The 17764-nt window shown below is 42.1% G+C and overlaps 1 protein-coding gene across 5 annotated transcripts in view; it reads left to right on the top strand.

The window, feature by feature from the left end:
- The window catches only part of LOC311174047 (transducin-like enhancer protein 1), a gene marked incomplete at its 5' end in the record, with an annotated part of 91481 nt that overhangs the window by 34209 nt on the left and 39508 nt on the right, over positions 1–17764 (top strand). For 2 of the 5 annotated variants that reach the window (XM_084238149.1, XM_084238148.1), the window contains 3 exons: positions 1117–1191; positions 13794–13998; positions 14732–14748. In XM_084238149.1, the coding sequence (XP_084094275.1) occupies positions 1117–1191; positions 13794–13998; positions 14732–14748 (297 nt within the window). Of the gene's footprint in view, positions 1–1116; positions 1222–13793; positions 13999–14731; positions 14749–17764 lie in introns of all 5 variants that reach the window. The other 3 variants (XM_084238150.1, XM_084238147.1, XM_084238151.1) reach the window with 3 other exon arrangements.

Here is a 17764-nt window from a genome sequence, read left to right as displayed (position 1 = left end):
AAGTGTTGATATTATGTTGTATTACAGAGTCATATACATACACAAACCATTTTATTAAGCTACAAAGTCATATCTTAATATCTTGAGAGGGAAGAGATCTTTATATGAGTAATCTATGGAACTGACTCATAACCGATGTATTTAGTTTGTCCTAAAGTTGGCTTTATTTTTGGGTACTAGCTCATAAATGCTGAACTGTGCTTTACACGTGTACAGGATACATATAGCTTGAGGTAGCAAGAGTTGCTTATTGGGCTGATTGCTGGAATACTGGTGTCTATTGTAGTTGGCATCTCCTGCTCCATGCTGGTTCCCTCATCTCTGTTATTTTTCCAGCATAATAGTTGCTTGGTGTTACAATTTAGATTTTTTTGCCTTTTAAATCTAGTTGTTTGTTAGACTTTGGTAATCCTGATTTCTACTATAGTCCCATACTGCCCAAAGTAAACATGTAGTTTAGTTTTTATTTGTGGATTGAGGTGGGAGGTGTACAGATTGACTTACCAGCATTTGAACTAAACAGTGAGCGGAGTGGGAGGTTGCTGCTTCCTTTCCACTGTGAAGGCTGAAAATCCTAAAGGCTAAGTAAAGGAGAGAAATTCTCATTGTTTCCAAAAATTACTGATGGGTTTGGATTTGTTGACCAGTGAAATGATTGCAAACTTACTCTTTAAAATTTAAATACCAGAACATAAGTTTTCAAAGGACTGTAAACTACCTGTTTAAACTCAGCATTAGCAAACTCCTTTGGAACAGGGTTCTAGTCTAAATCCTGTACAATTATTTTCTAAAGGCACAGGTTACCATTCTTGATGTCCTTTCTGACTTTCTATCATTCTGAGCCAAAAATCCCCATCAGCAGTTAAGTGGTGACTGGTATTGATTAGAAATCAAGGGAAGGACTATTCTCTGGTTTCCTTTTCCTATTGTGTATGTGCTCTGTGAATTAATGTGTGGTAGAGAAACTTTGTATTTAAATCCTCACATTTTAGTCTGCACTGCAGGTGATATTTCACTTCTGTAGTTTCGCAGGTGATATTTCACTTCTGTAGTTTCTGTTAGGAGACGTGATGACGCTCTAGGTCACCTCACTAACACTTCTCTTTCTTTTCAAAGCATCAACAACAGGTGGCCCAGGCTGTGGAACGTGCCAAGCAGGTGACCATGGCGGAGTTGAATGCTATCATCGGGGTACGTGGCCTACCAGGTCTACCTCCTACAGTGTGTATAACCAGCTTTCATTTCTTATTCATTTGATGGCTTGATTATATATTATATCCGTAATGTAGTGTAGCTAATAGCTAACCTCTTTGCTAAGTGGGGAGGGGGCCCTCTGGCACGCTGATGTATGTAGGGGACAGAGATGAGCATAAATGATTGGAGAAACATTTTCTAGGAGGTGCAGAAAAATAAATTTACTTTTTAATGGGAAAAAAGATACCTTGCAACACTTAAAACCACTCTTGCTCCATTAGTCAAGCCAAAGCTCTAGGTTATACTTTGTATTCCTGTACTCCTTACTTCTATCTTACAACTTTAGATCACAAAGAGTTCAAAACAGGGCTCAGAATTATTTCATTTAGTTATCTTTGCCTGTGCCTTTTGCTTTCCTAGGATATTAGAACCTATATAACTCTTTGCTCTTTCTCTTTCTTGTTCCTTTCATGAATTTTTAAGTGGCACCCCAATAGAAAGAATGTGGAAGAAGTGATAATTGTCTGCCCTAGTGCACTCTGGCCTTTCACCAGATTTTCTGCTCTCCTGTGTTGAGTTCAGTTAGTGTTCCTTGCTGGCAACTGATTGTCAATCACAAGTCATTTGCTCTGCATTAATGAGCCTGGTGAACTGTGCGGTCCATCCCCTGCATGAGTTCTTCCCCCCCAGTGCAGGATCCGGGACATTTCTCATGTGTCCTGGCCTTCCAGACTAAGCGAAGAAGTAGCTGAAACAAGGGACGGTCCTTTCTGATTTTATTCATATGTGAGTGCCTTGAGCAGATTCAAATCACTCATTTATCAATTTATGTTAATTGCTTGTGAGAAGATGCCCTGCTGGTCTTTATAGTTCCCTCAGACACTTTGTAATGATAATTAGACATGCTGCTGTACGGATTAAGGGTGCCATAGTCCAATGACGGCCACAGACAATGGAACCAGTTAATCCATCAGGGTTTAAAATTACATCCCAACTGGAGATGGAGAAAAAACATAAGAGCCAAGGAGGATTAAAGAATGAGCCTCAGCTTGAAAACTCTCCTTTCATCAGTTTCTCAATTGCAGATCTGCAGTCGGGTTGCCTGTGGTAAGCTATTGGCAGTCAATTAGGTGAAATAAACTGGGAGGGTGACCTTCATTTCCTTTTAATAGCTTTTTCCTCTCTGAAATGGGGAGCTTCAGTGGATTTTCAGCTTAAATTTTATTCAAGCTGCTTTATTACACTTGACAGCTTAGCTCTGCATAAACAATTCTCCCCTCCTCCTCTTCCCCCCAGACCCAGCCGTTGTGTTTCTCCCCCCTTGCTATCACATTTTTGACTGTTACTTAGTGGGCTCTCTAATCACATTCAACAAAAAACACAATTACATCTGCATTTGTCTGCTGCCTTCTGTACCCTTTTCTTGTGTAATGAATTGCTTTATTTCAGAGATCAAATCAAATATTCACTGGTACTTTTGCATGTACCGTGTTTGATTAGCAAAGACTAATAGCAAATTGTGCTTGTAACTGGAGCACAGAATTTTTTAACCCAAATGAATGAGGATGGAAAAGCCTGTTTTGATTAAAGGAAAACATATGCAAAACAGTTCTCAAGTACCCAGTTAAACTTTGTGGAACATGTTTGTTTTCTGATAGGCTCTAAATTTTTACATATCATTTCTTAATGGTAAAACTCATACTTTAAAGTTCTCAAAGATAACTGCCAAGTTCTATATTTCAGAAAGGAGAAATTGTATTAGCTAGATGTTTACAGGTAGTAACCATTCAACTCATTTTGAGTTGAATCAGAAAATGAAGCTTGCAGGTCGTTTTAGAAGGGCAGATGAATGGCTAATTTTATGAATGGCTCTGGTCCAGGAAACATGTTGAGATTATAAAGGCAGATTAGCCTTGATAGCTAGCAACAATAGCCCAAGTCAGTGAATTTGGGCGCAGCGTTAAGCCTTAACGCCAGTTGTGTGTCTTCATCGGATTAGCATGTGCAGTTTTTATAATTGTAATTTTTGGATCGTTGTTTTAATTTGTCAGAAGACTCTTCTAAAGTTTACTGTGATCGATAATTATCCCACACTCTAAGTCTCATGCTTTAGCATATGCTTGCTTTTTGCTCAGAAGGAATTGTGTGCGTCCTGCAGAATCGAAGTAGCATAAAATTGGGTTGACAATTCAGTGGACCTTTGCACCCCTTCATTGAACAAGCAGTGTGTCAACCTGTCTCCCCAGAGGGGAGGAGGCACCGGGAGGCTGTCTGTTCCTACAAGCAGCAGCTGCGCGCAGAGTAAATGCAGCCCGGTTTGATAGCAGCTGTCAGTATTGTTCAGGGACCGACTTAGGGTAAAGAACAATGGGAGAGGCCATGCTCTTCGTCTGCATCGACTTTCAGGCTAAGAAAAGAAATAGTAATTTAACGGTTTAGACATCTATTACAAGTGTGAAAGATCATGAAAGAGTACCCTTTAAAATGCAAATGAGCCGAAACATTCTCATTCCCTTTAAGGTACAATCAAGGCGCTTACTGCTTGTTTGACAGAGCTAAAGATATTTCTCTTTAGCAAACCTGGAAAAAGTTCAGTCTTCTCAAGGACACCAAGCTTCTAGGTAAACTGAACTTGTGTCTGTGGATGTTCTTTTAGGAGGAAGAGAGGTCGGCTTTCTCCCTCTTTGTTGAGAGAATAATTGCAAGCTTACTTTTTAAATTTTGCTTTTTATAAACTCTTTTGCTATTAAATGTTACTTGTTATGATAAGTATTTAATGATGCAGAGATCTTAATAGGGACAGGGTATGTTTGGTTTGACCCACAGCTCACTTGTTCTTAAGGAAACAAACAGGTTCATGGTGGGAAAGGAACTTGTTCATTTGAGACCCTGATTTTTTTTTTTTCTTTGCATCTGAATAGCCTTCAAATTTTAAACAGCTTTCCTCAGATTTTTTTTAACTTTGGAATTCTATTAAAAGATCCAGATTATTACATGAAATAACACTTTGTGGGAAAGCTAATGGCCACCTGCAGACAGGGAGGGCTGACTGAGGGACTCTTCAGGACCGACTCCACTGGGGAGTTTGGAACTAAGAGCTACCTTTGCCCATTTCTGATACACAATGGCTTATTTTAGTTGAGAGTGGAATACTAAATAATTATCTTTTAATTAGGTTTACACCACATATTAAATATCGTATAAATAGACATGTTCTGTTCATATGGGTTATATAGATAAATATATACCTGTTCACACAGATTTTTTTGTTTGACTTGGCTTCTAATCTATAGCTAGTGCCATGCCCCAGGCCTTAAAGCCAGTCATGAAGCTGGCTCGGGTGCTGTGCCAGATGCATGCACTGTAACCCACTCCCATCCTCTCAGGGTACGGGTTGTTCCCTCCACCCCAGTTTCCCTGAGTAAAGATGGGCATGGTTGTCTTTTTAAAGGAAACGGTTGCATAAGTTGTTTCTCTATTTCTAACCAAGTGCCTGCCGCCCAGCTTCATGCTGTCCGTGCTCTCCTCTCTAAGAGTGTGGGCACTGTGTTACCTTGGACAGAGCGTGGGCCCAGGATTGGAGAGGCTTGAGCAGGACACTTGTGCAGGACACATTTTGACTTTGTGATCTCATCCAGTCAGTTTGCCTCTGGCAGTGTCCCCTTCTGCATGTGGATAAATACCACCTCCCTTGCCTGGATTTTGTCGAGATAAGACCTTACCTGGCCATCTTCACCCAGCCTGCCGTCCTGGCAGCCTGAATTGCAGTTCTGTTGGTGTGCTCATAGCAGTTCTGTGGACCCAGGTCACCAAGCCTCAGTGAAGGGTGATTGCCAATCAGTGTGTCACCTCCTTGTCTTTTTCTTGGGGTCACGTGTACATCATGTCTGAGATTAGACCTATCCACATACTCTGCTCCTGCCATAACATTGTCATGCATGAATTACTTTTAATAAGGACACAGTTGTAAAAAAATCCACTGCCACTTAACTTTTTGATGAACACAGTTAAAGTTCCAAATTGAGGGGTAAGTTACATTTCAGGAACAGATGGAAAGAATCCAGTAGCAAAACTGAGGTTAAGGCATGGTTAGCTTCCTTACTTAACGCAAACAGGAAGGGGAAACAGCCTGAGACGGTGCAGGGGTCATTGCTATAGAAGTGGAAGGAGAGAGGCTTTTGAGAGGGTGGCCAGATGACCAGTGCAGACTGTCTTGTACCATGAAAGGCCAGGTTTCTGATAGCTGCTGCCATGTTTTTGAGGTATGGAAATGTGGGCAGTTTTACATAGCAGTGTGGACTCCATGGACTCAAGGAATCAGAGTTACTACTTCTGTCAGTGCTAGTGTAGGGGCTCTGGATATTGGTCAGATGTGTGCTTTCCTATTTCATAGGCAAATCTGTAATTGTGCACACTTTAAAAGAACTTAGTGTGAAATACAAGAAGTCCTAAGATCATTTGTTGTGTCTGCCAATAGCTATGTTTGTGTAGGGGATGACTGAATACAAACTCCTGATGTGTCTGTAGAAGGAGCTTTCTGTCCTTGAGAGATTGAGTTGTAGACCAAAAGGGCTCCCCATTGTTGCATGAGATGATTGGTTTACGGATTAGCAAAATGTTGGATTATTTTTCTCCTCCGGCTGTAGCTGTCAGCTATCTATAGGATTGTGGTGTGTGAAGTTTAAGAGGATGAGGTTAGCCTCTTATTCTTAGGAGTATGCAGTTAATCCCTGGAAAGCCCATCAATAACCCAGCTGTAAGTTTCTTTATAAAGCAAATTCACCCTTGGAGAGTAATGCAAAGCCTGCTACCAAGAGGAGAAAATGAAATGGCTCCAACAAACGTGGACCTTTTACAATAGCTCTAGTGACTTTATACTTGAGTCATACCCTCGTCTTAAATTCCCGTAGTGTGAGGGTCTGACCTTTTTTAAAATCAATTTTTCGAAGGGAAGGAGCAAAGAAGTCTTAATGCATCCTGCTTCTCCTTGGCTAAGTTAGCTTTTTACTGAGCGTCTCTGACTGAGGGCTTGGCTTCCCTATCTATCCTGGGTTCTTCTGAATAGCAGCATGCTCATTAGTTATTAGAAAACCTGTTGAAGCATTGTTTACTTTTCCCCCTGCATGTTTTCATATCTTTTTACTTGATTTTTGGAAAAAGGCATTTTTATTATTTTCCCTTTTTAGAGGGAAAAAAAGCTTCACATAGAAATAGAACCCCCCATTTTGAGTTACCCTGTGTGTTCAGGGTTTCCATGTTTTTGTTTTTTTAAGATATGGTAAAATTTACACTTTTAAGAGCTACAACTCGGTGATTTTCAGTTAATTCACAGACTGGTGCAGCCATCACCACTATCTAATTTCAGAACATTCTCATCATCCCAAAAGAAATGTCGTATCCATGAGCAGTCATTCTTCTTGCTCTCCTCTCACTTCCCAACCCCCTGCAACCACCTCTCTTCCTGTCTGTAAGGATTTGCCTTTCTGAACTTTCCATGTAAATGGAATCATGACATGTGGCCCTTTGTACCTGGCTTCTTTCACATAGCAAAATGTTACCAAGGTTTATTCATGTTTTAGCCTGTACTGCAATCCTTTGTGTAGACAAATAATATCCCTTTGTGTCAGTACACCACATTTGTTTATCCATTCATCACCGTGGACTTTTAGCTTGTTTCTACTTCTTGGCTATTATGAATCATGCTGCTATGAAAATACATGTGCAGTTTTTGTGTGGACAGGTTTTTCTGTTGGGATCACTCTTGGGTTGTGTGTTAACTCAGTTTAACTTTTTTGAGCAACTGCCAGACTGTTTTCTAAAGTAGGCAAAGAGAACTCCAGTCTACATCTTCTCCATCATCTTTTTTTTTTAAAGATGTATTTATTTATGCATACAAGAACTGGGGTACAGGTCAGAGGTGGGGGGTGGGGTGAGAGGATCCACCAGAAACAGAGTGGGAAACAGAACAGGCAGATTGACTGAAATACACTGCTGAGGGGAGCAGCTGGTGAGCCAGGAGAGGTCTGCTGCTCTATGTGGGTAGTTCCCTTGCCGGAATCAAACTCAGGCTGCAGTGGCTGCGGATAGCTCATAGTGCTGCGTGTTAACCCTTTGTGCCACCAGGGAGGGCCCCTATTGTGGTTTTGATAAGTGTTCCTCTGATGTTGAGTGATGTCGAGCTGCTTTTCATCAGACCTTACATGGTTTAGAAGTCGATCCACTTCTTGGATTTAAAACTTGTTTTCATTCAGGCCTTAAAGTCCCAGACGCTGATCTTTGTCACAACCACAATAGTCAACAATAGTCCTCCAGGGTCGATGGACCAGCAAGGCAGAGTGATGATGTAGGATGAGTTGGCCTGTGCGTGAGAGCTGAAGTACAGGAAGAGTAAAGATGAGTTCAGAGCCTGTTCAGAATTTTAGGCCTTCTCCTGGTGCCCACCTGCTGATAGGCCGTTCATTTTGCCTTCAGGTGTCATTTTCTGTGCACTCCTGCCTTTCGATCTGGGGCTTTTCAATGGGTTGTTATATTATTTTTTATTGTCTTCAAGTGGCTTGAGAATTCTTGGGCCCACTAAGCAGTTTCTGCCTGTTTATCACCCTTGCCCCTCTTCAGGCGAGAGGCCATTCATATAATGCCAGGTTTTCAGATAACGCAGCCTCCGTGATGTTTCTGCTGCCAGACAGCTAGCTCTTTCCCACTCTCCGACTTGTTTACTGTAGCATACCAATTTTCTTTTACTGCACTCTCCCAAGATAAGAACTGAGTGTTTTACAGAACAGAGAAATAGTCAAAATCAAAGAATAGATTGGAGTGAACTGTCAACAAATGCTACTTTTCACATCTCTCTCCCCTTAAATGGTGTTTAAATACCAAGCTCTATAAATGCCACTTACTGTCATGCTTTTAGCACTAGAGATGCTATTTTGGGGCATGGTTTTAGTTCTGGTTGGGTTCAGTTTGTGATCTGTGTGTCACAGTTTTTGCTGAGGTTGTAAAGTGGGTTCCATTTTAGAAATTCAAGTTGATTTAGTGATTGGTGGTGAGGAACTTAGGTTACTGTCTGGGGATGCTGAGGTGTTGGCCTTCATTTTCATTCCGGTTGTCCTTTCCAGTTGTATGGGCATCTCTATGGTGACAAACCACATGCCATTCCTGTTTTAGAAAACAAAGTATAGAAACTACTCTGCTCTTACATTAAAGCTCTGAACGTAAACAGCTAAGTCGGTTTCATTAGAGTAACATAATTGGCCCAAGCTGTACTAGGTAATATGTGAATTAAAATTCTGAATGGGTGGCTGTTGTTTGACATGGATGAGGTTACTTTATTCCTTGTGGGTTTTCGGTATCATTAACTCGGGGTTTGGTGTTTGTTTTTCTTGTCTCACTCCCAGCCTATTCAAATTGTTTGGGTAAGAGTAAGTGCATTTATCTCCTTATCCCTCCACCTAAACCTTCTTGTAATCCCATTTGAGGCACCAGAACACCAGTGTTTAAACATTCCTGGTGTAACTTTCCTCAACGTTTCATAAAAAACGTAGTTTTTAAAAATATTTTTTAATGGCAGTAACATTGCATTATGACTTTATATAAGTTTAACGTGTGTATCATTTGTAAGTCATTGCTGACTAAATCACATTAAATTCTCCACTAAAAGTACAGTTCTATCCATCACCAGATATCTTTATAAAAAAAAATGGACACTTTTGCCTGATCTACCCACCCTGTTTCCTTCTTCCCTTCTGGTATACCCACTAATTTGGACTTAAGGTAAGATAGGAAAATTTCATTTGTTTTATTTTGAAATCATTAGGACGGTCAACTTAGGAAGTTAGATGCTCACTTTTTTGATTTGGGACTAGGTGTTCTAATGGTGATGAAGGGACAGTGAACAATTGAATGTTGAAGAGTATTTTCTAAACAATAATTTGGCAAGGTCCTTGCTGTTCAAGAATATGATTTCGAATGTAATGGGACAGAATACCAGCTTAGTTTAGTTCTAGACCAAAATTTCATAAGCTCAGCACAGTTGGCATTTTGGGTTCAGTAATTCTCTGAGGTGGGAGGCTGTCCTGTGTTTTGCAGGTTGGTTCACAATATCTCTGCCTCAGTCCACTCGCTGATAGTAGTGAAAGTAGCCTACACTTCCCTTGGCTCCTCCACCTGCCAACTGTCACATAAATGTCCACAGATCCTGCCAAGTGCTTATGGGTGGGGAAAGGGGAGAGGAGTTGTCAAAATTGTTTGAGAATCACCCATGTAGATCAATAGCCTGAAAACCCAACTATATTGCTAAAAACCACATTGCTCATCAAAAGTACCTTTTTATTTTTAAACAACTTTTTTTTTTAATTATTATTTATTTATGTATTTTACACAAGCACTGGGTACAGTCAGAAGTGCGGGAGGGTGAGAGAATTCACCAGAGCAGGGAGCAGAGCAGGCAGAACGACCGAAGTACACTGCTGAGGGGAGCAGCGGGCGGCAGGAGAGGTCTGCGCGCCATGTGGGACCCTCCTCCGGTGGCCGGGGAGCAGCCAGGGATCGAACCGGCGCCGCAGAGGCTGCAGGCAGCTTCGCAACCCAGCGCTCAACCACTGTGCCACCGGGGAGGCCCCCAAGAGTACCTTTTTTTTTTTTTTTGATAGCTTAATAAAAAAACTCTTGCTTGTTATGTGCTGTATCAATTTGTACGTATTCCCTTAAAAAAACTTAACTAATTAGTATAAACTAACGAAGGAGAAGGAGTTGGATTTCCCACCCTTGCTGTCATGTTGAAAAACAGTTTATAGGTCCTGATGAGATGTGTGGGCTTGGACTAGAGAGGACTGGTGCTTGTGAATTCCCTAGTAGGCGGAGCCATTGGATGGTCTGAGGTTTTGCTGACTGTAAAGCAATGTCAGTATCACTTTTTTAAAAAAAGATTTATTTATGCATACAAGAACTGGGGTACAGGCCAGAAGTGTGGGGGATGAAAGGATTCACCAGAGACAGAGTGGGGCACAGAACAGGTGGATTGGCTGAAATACACTGCTGAGGGGAGCAGCGGGCAAGTCGGGAGAGGTCTGCTGTGCCATGTGGGTATCTCTCTGGCCACGGATTGAACTCGTGCTGCAGAGGCTGTGGACGGCTTCATAGGTTGTATCTTAACCCCTTGTGCCAACAGGGAGGCCCTCAGTGTCACTTTTGTACTGAAATATGTTTTTCCTTTTGGTGAAGGTGACAGGTGCTAGATTGCCTCAGGTCGGCCTCGTTGAGGGAAAATGTCCTTCCAAGGATCGTGGGGCTGGTGCGCTGCCCTTTTGGAGTTAATTGTTTCACTCTCCTAGATGTGGGTCCTCTTGTCATTTCAATAAATGATGTAGAGACAACACTTTTTGTTAAGTTTTTTTTTTTTTTTTTTTGACTTTCCAGCCAAAGTCACCAGTTCAGACTTGAGTGTTCTCCATAATCTTATGTGGAATAGAGCTGGTGCAACAGAGCGCCTCCTTGCTCAGGTGTAGGGACAGTGTATCGGGACGTGGGGGCTGGATGGGGGTCATTACCCCAAGAGCAAATAAACCCAAGAGCAAATTCCTGTCTGCCACTGCCAGCAAGGCCGCACGCTGAAGGTGGGCTTCTCTAGGGAGGAATGTCCAGTGGGCAAGGCTGGGTGTACACGCTACAGACCCTCAAAAGCATCACGTTACCTGTGGAGGGAGAGAAATGGTAGGTCTTTGGGGAATCGCCTTCCTGTTTTCCATACTTAGGAGCATTCCATCTGTAACTTCTTGTGAACATGATGGGGTGGCTGGGGCCCTGTCCTAGGGGACCCAGAGGGAATGCTGTCCTAGGGACCCAAACATTTGGCGTTTTGTCCTCTGTTCACACCTCATCTGTGAGGTGGAAGTCCTGATGCTCCCCTCCCTGCTCAGGTGTGCTCTGAGTTGAGGCCAGATAAAGGATGTAAAAGCATCACCAGTGAGCTCAGAATGGCAGGATAAGGGAGGAGAATGGCAGGCAATGGACTTTGTTCTCTGGCTCTGCATTGTCCTCAACAGCTGTGATCTGTCCTCTTCCTACCCCGTACTCCTTTTTGTTGGATAGATAGCATTTTGCTTTTAAAAAAGTAGTCTCTTTCAGGATGACAAGCTAAGGATGGAAGAATCCAACTGATTCTAGGCATGGACACTGAGCTGTTTCTTCAAGGGGCCTATAAAGTCAGAGCAGGGGGTGTGAGGGGGAGTTGTCCATGGCAGTTAGGCTGTTGGATACCCCTGTTGATAGTTATTAGCCTAAATGTGGGGTTTAACCATGTGGGTCTACTGCACAGCTGTGGCAAAGCGCCCCTTTATTATATAAGTCAATCTTTCCTTTCAATAACATATTAGGGAATGCTTTCCAGTCATCTCTAAAAAACAAACTTGGGTTTAGTTGAAAATCCCTACTTCCTCCTTGTGTATCCAAATACTACCTGAGTATGCCTTTGCTCTTACTTAAAATCCCACCTCTGAAATCATTGGTGACTCCATTCTGAATTTTGGGGGATTGGAGGAGGCAGGGAGGGATGATAGGATAGTGTCCTCCACCCTGTAGTTAAATCCCTTCCCCTCTGCTTAGCCCCTCTCATCTTTCTTTAATCAGTGCCGCGCTTAATTGCCCCGCTGTGCGTGCTTGTGCATGCATCGCTGCGCTTCCCCAGCAGCCGGACACAGCTCTTACTCTCCACGTAATGATAGTAATTGCTGGTAGGGCAGACCTGTTCCTCATCCTTCTCCCAGCACATTTCTTATGGCAGGTGTCTAGTTCCTAATTAAGTGCTAATGAGCATGCCTAGTGGACCGTGATGCCTCTGCCAGCTTCCTCAGTTTTATGTCTTGCTATTGCCCAGCTCTTAAAAGGTGACAGAGCAAGAATTAGTATCTTTGAGATGACAGGAAGGTGATTTTATGAGTAAAGAAATTGTTATGATCTCAGGTGGGTGAATGCATAGTTTCTAAATACTTTCCAGGAATACAGCTAGTGCTGCCTGCGCAGACCTCGCCCCTCCACCTTCCCTCGGGTTAGAACTCTGCTCTCTTTGGGAAGGAGTGGGAGGTGAGAGGGAAGGTTTTGGCTCATAAAGACTTCTCTAAAGATGCTAGAAGTGGTTGAAAATTTACTGTAAAATGACTGCAGAAATCAATTTCTGGTTTTAAGATGCCGTTTTCTCTTGTTCGTGAGGGTGAGAACCACGGTTCGGATTCAATTAAAGATCAGTGGTCAGGTGGAAATTACTGAGGCTCTGGCGTGAAGAGATGATATATTCAGTACACGCAAGGGGGTAATAAATAAATGAGTAATTGAGTCCCAGGAAAGAGAGCACAAATCTGAATCTTAAGAATTTCTTCACCATTCCACCTTAGAAGCTGAGCTTTCATTGTTTTTACTGTCGCATCAAAAACGAGTTTTATTTTGGACGGCTGAAATGCGGCAGGACCGACAGCGCAGGGTTCATTTCTTGGATGCTTTTTCATTTCATACATCATGCTCCTAAATATATATGCAGGCAACAGTGCTTTTCAGCGTGAACGGATTTATAACTTCTGAAGTGGGTTAAGCACAGAGGCAAAGGTGTTTGGGAACAGGGACTTGGGTTGCCATGGTTGCCCTCCCGCAGGGGGCTTGGCTTCTCTGGGTCTTGCTGTTTTCCCCACAGGGGTGGGGTGCCTTTGGGGCAAGGCACTCGGGACAGAGGAAGGGATAAGCACAATGTCGTCTCTGAGTTTTCTTCAACTGTCAGGGCCCTCTGAGATCTCTTATGTGTCAAGTACAGACCTCTCCTCCCAGCCCCCTTCCACCCTCAAGACTCAGTCCATACCTTTGAGCCTTGATTCCTTCTGTGAAATGGGACTGCCAGCACTTCCTCACAGCTCAGCGAGGGCTTGATGAAATAAGGACACACAGGTACCTGGGTGAAGGGTGGGAGAGGCATAAGAGATGCTAGTTCTTCTTTCTGAGTTCTGTTAAAAAGATTTGATTTTGCTTTTGTCTCATACCACCGTGGCAAGTTAAGGCAAGAATGTCAGAATGAAGTGGCGACACCTCGCTGCTCACTACTTCCAGCGTAGCTGCTGTGTGTGTGTGTTGGACACAGTGCACACCTGTGCCTTCCCCGTTTCAGTCTTTCTGAAATCAGGATCCGTCTCAAATCTATAGATGCTCAGATCCAGTGACTTTACTGGATTTCACCCCTGGGGGTGCGTAGAGATGGAACTAACTCGTGATGTGAGTGCTTGCTGACTTCGCCAGGCTCGTTAATAACAAACAGCTGTTCTCTCAGGGGTGCGTTATGCCCAAAAGTGACAGTGCAGAGCTGAGGGCTATATTTTTGGGGGGTAGATGGGGAGCGGTACTGAGTGGGTGAAAGCTTTTGATGAACTGAAAGCACTAATCACATTTTTTCCCTTTCCTCTTCTGTCTCTTCCATTGTCCTTTGTGTGTGTTGAACCCCCTGTTCCGTTTCCTCCATCCTGTCATGTCACGTCACTTCTTTCCTCCCCGGACGCTGCTTCCCTCACCACCATCACCACCTCTGCTACCTCCCTCTTTTCTTCTCCTCCTGCCACCACTACCAACAGCAGCAGCAGTTGCAAGCTCAGCATCTTTCTCATGGCCATGGACCCCCAGTGCCCCTAACGCCTCACCCTTCGGGACTTCAGCCTCCTGGAATCCCACCCCTCGGGGGCAGTGCTGGCCTCCTGGCACTGTCCAGTGCTCTGAGTGGGCAGTCTCACTTGGCAATAAAAGATGACAAGAAGCACCATGATGCAGAGCACCACAGAGGTGAGCGGCCGGGCAAGCCAGATTAGGACTTTGTCCTAATGTTCATACAGTGCTGCAAACTTGTGTGCACCGCTAAAGAAAGCCCCAACCCAAACAGAGCAAACAATGAGCTAAGAGGAACTGCCGCAAAGCTTGGCCACTGAAACACAGTTCACCCTGGAAGTTTCCAGGGTTTAACTTGGGCATCTGTAGATTCCTCGATCTCTTTAGATTGCAGGCATCTTGACATCCTGGCAGCTGCCTAGTTAATGCCAGTGGCCTGTACCATATTATGGAAAACTGTTAACTGCTTAATTGGGTAATTTTCAAAGAAAGTAATGTTGTTAAATGGGGCGAAATAAGAAGTTAAATTTGAAAGTGAATGTGATCAAATGAAAGGTTTGATAATTGCATCTGTTACTACTTAGTTTCATAGGCTTTAATTCTAGTATGCATTAAATATTGGGCAAAATTGCACTTGACTAATTTTTTGAAGAAAAGTAATTTATTCTGTCAAGAAATAAAAAAAAATAGGCTTTGTGTATGGTTAAACTGTAAATCTTATGTTTACAAAATACTGTAATTTTCAGGAAATCACTGTATTAGGAATGTGCAATGACTTATATAAATAAAAGCCATTTTTAAAACTGTTTGGGGCTTGTGTTCTAATTATTCCCCCCTTTTTTTTATTTCTGTTCTTGCCTCTGTGTCTGAACGGGCATGTCTGTGCATTTCTTGGTAACCTCGGGAGCAGACAGAGAAGCGGGCACGGTAAGTACTCGAACGCCAGCTGCACGTGAGCACATGCACCCCCGGCCCCGCGCCCCAAGCCGCCTTCCAGAACGCAGGCACGACTCTCAGTCCCCATCTCTCAGTGACCTGGGCTTTTTGATTTTTAACAATAGGAACATTTCTTCCTGGTATTTTAGTTTTTCCTCCTGTCTTTGCTCTAAAACGTTAATTAGATGAGAGGGACGTGATCTGGAGGCAAAGCTATCGGCTCTGATTACTCACAAGGAAATACACCTTGATCTCTGTGTACCCCAGACCCGCTTAAAAAGTGGGTTTAACGTTGCCTCCCAAGTTCAGGTTGTCTAGTGTAACAGAGTACTCGTTTCTACCTTAAATCAGTTTTATAGGCAAGAGGTCACAGTCCAAGTGTGAAATTGGTTAGTAATGTGTTATTTCTACCTAAACCGTTCATTGTCCTCTGCAAACGCTTCTTACTTAGTTGCCAGGCTTTCACATCCATTTCTTTTCATATTTGTCCTTGGAGCGTGAACTTGAACTTAAAGTTTAGCGGAAGAACTGAGCGTCAGAGTGAACTCTTAAAAACAAGGCAGTTCGGCAGCCTGGGCTCTGTTCTTACCATGTTCATCTTCTCACCAGCCTCAGTCTTAACCCGTTTTAAATAAGGCTGTGGGATTTTACATGGACCTGAGCTGTGGGAAGATACACCTGAAATTTGCTTCTCAATATTGTGGACCAGATGGAATGAGAAATGCCCCCTTCCTTCCAACTAGGATAACCTATGGTTTTGCCTCCATTCCTCCCTTTGGCTAAACAGAAATTGGATACTGACCTTAAATCATTCTGGTACTTTGTGGTTATGATTTTGATAAATCTTTGCAGTTTGAGAAGTTTAGTGTTTCGTTTTTTGGTTTTTTTTTTTTTTTTAACCTGTCTATGTAAAGTAGTGGCTATTTTTTAAATTCTGTTTGCGACAAATCTTTATAGTGCAGGATGTTTTGGGGGGATGGGTGTTGGTAAAGGATGGGCCGTTAATTTAAAAGTTTTTGTATTTTAAGTTTTCTCTTGAAAATGTTGGGAGGGGAAGGAGACAGGAAAAATTATAGCCAGGGATAAAATACCCTACTCTCAAGTACAGCCTTCAGTAAACTGACTTTGATTTATGGGGGTGACCTTTATGTGTTGCTGTTTCAGTGTCCCTGTAGATTGCCATCTTTTCTGCCAAGTTCACTGAATAGTGTCCAGTTAAAAACCCTAATTCTAGACCAGAGAACAGAGATGGCAGAAGGTGATTAGAAATGCCCATGTCTTTTAGTCTGCGGTGTGTTTTCATTATTGAACTTCGTTTAGTTTGGGATGTGACTTTTGACATTTTGTTCTATTACTGTTGCACCTTCAATCACTGTAATTGGCTGTTTTCTATATGTCAGATGGTGAAGGAAATGTTTCCGTAGTTCAAGATATGGAGGCACACATATCACAAGCCCTTTCTCAAAGAACTGAAGAAAGACAACAAAAATACAGGGAGGTATAAGACTAGAAACTTACAGTTCTAGACAGTTGTGAGAGGGGAGCTTGGCTGCACTTCTCTGAAGGACCAGTTACTGGAGTTAGGAGAGGTGTCTGTGCTCCAGCTAGTGAGGCATTTCCATATCTCTGCTCGTCTGTATTTCTGAGTGTCTGTTAACCTCCTATTTGTATTTTTGGCTGAAAATAAAAGCACAGGGAAGTGAGGGTGGGGTGAAGAAAGATGATGAGTGGTCTCTTTAAAATGCTTATTATTAGGTACAAAATGCTTATTATTAGCTTTTAGGCAGCTTAAGGTTGTTTTAAAGCCACATGTTGAGTTAGTAGTCAGTGAATTCAAGTCAAAATGTGGTGGGTCCATTGCATAAACCAGTTTATAAAATAATTGGGTTGTCTGTGTTTTTCAAGCAAAATTGTGTCATGACTTTTCTGACAACCCAGTGATATAAAATAGGTTATTTCGTGTCTCCTTTTTCACGTTGTTTTTGACAAGTCTTAATTTCAATGAGTATTTTCAGAATAATATACACACACAATTTTTCCTGCCTAATATTGCAGAAAATATTAATGATCATGATGATGACAACGAAATAAAATCAGAAAGCTGCCCCAGGTTGTACCTGAAAGGTTTAATTTGGTCACTGTCCATATGATTGGGATTTTGCTGCAGTTATGTGAAATAAAATGGCTCTTCAAACTTTGTGTGAGAGTGAATATGAGAAATAGTGGGTTAACAAGATGATGTGTATTATTAGTGCCTAAATATTACAGCACTTAACTTTTTAATATAGTGGTTTGAATGATGGAGTTGAATTTGACTTGGCAGAAAGTCAATTGATTGCTCTGTGCTGCTGTTTTGATTTTGCTCCGACTGATTAAGAATAGTTGGCCAGTGTTCAGATCTCAGGATCTTTACATCCTTAAACTATATTATTGGTGAGCTCAACGTGGGTTATATGGATTACATATTTTGAAAATTTTCTGGATTAGACAGAAGAAATTTTAAATCACTCAGAAAGCTGCTTAACTTGATAGTGTTAACATAAATAATAGAAATGAAAAATAACTCCTCAAAAGCAAAAAGATGTAGTTGGAAGAGTGACTTTGTTTTGCATGTTAGCAAATTGTTTATGCTGGGCTTCAAAGAGGATAGTCAAATTTTCATTAGCTTGTGCATTGTCTGTTGTTTGAAGTTTAGGAAGAAAATCTGCCCTCAGAGACTCCGAAAAGATTGCAAGGGTAATCTTCGGGGAATCTGTGGGTTCCTTGGATCAAACTCTGAGACTCTCTGCCATACATAAGACTATAGAGTTCTGAAAAATTCCAGGCTGTTATATCACCTTTTTCCTGCCTTTAAAAAATTTTTTTCATATTGAGCAAATATACTGTTTATATCAAGTATAAAAATCAAGGACTTAGGGTAGACCCAGAGGGAATGTGGGTATGCCTGGATTTTTATCTTTGTGAGTCTGAAAGTGATTTGTAGATAGTTAATGGCTTTTTATTTTCA

The sequence above is a fragment of the Talpa europaea genome, assembly GCF_964194135.1.
Source record: "Talpa europaea genome assembly, chromosome: 7".
Classification (NCBI taxonomy): Eukaryota; Metazoa; Chordata; class Mammalia; order Eulipotyphla; family Talpidae; genus Talpa; species Talpa europaea.
This window is presented reverse-complemented; position numbering and strand designations above follow the sequence as displayed.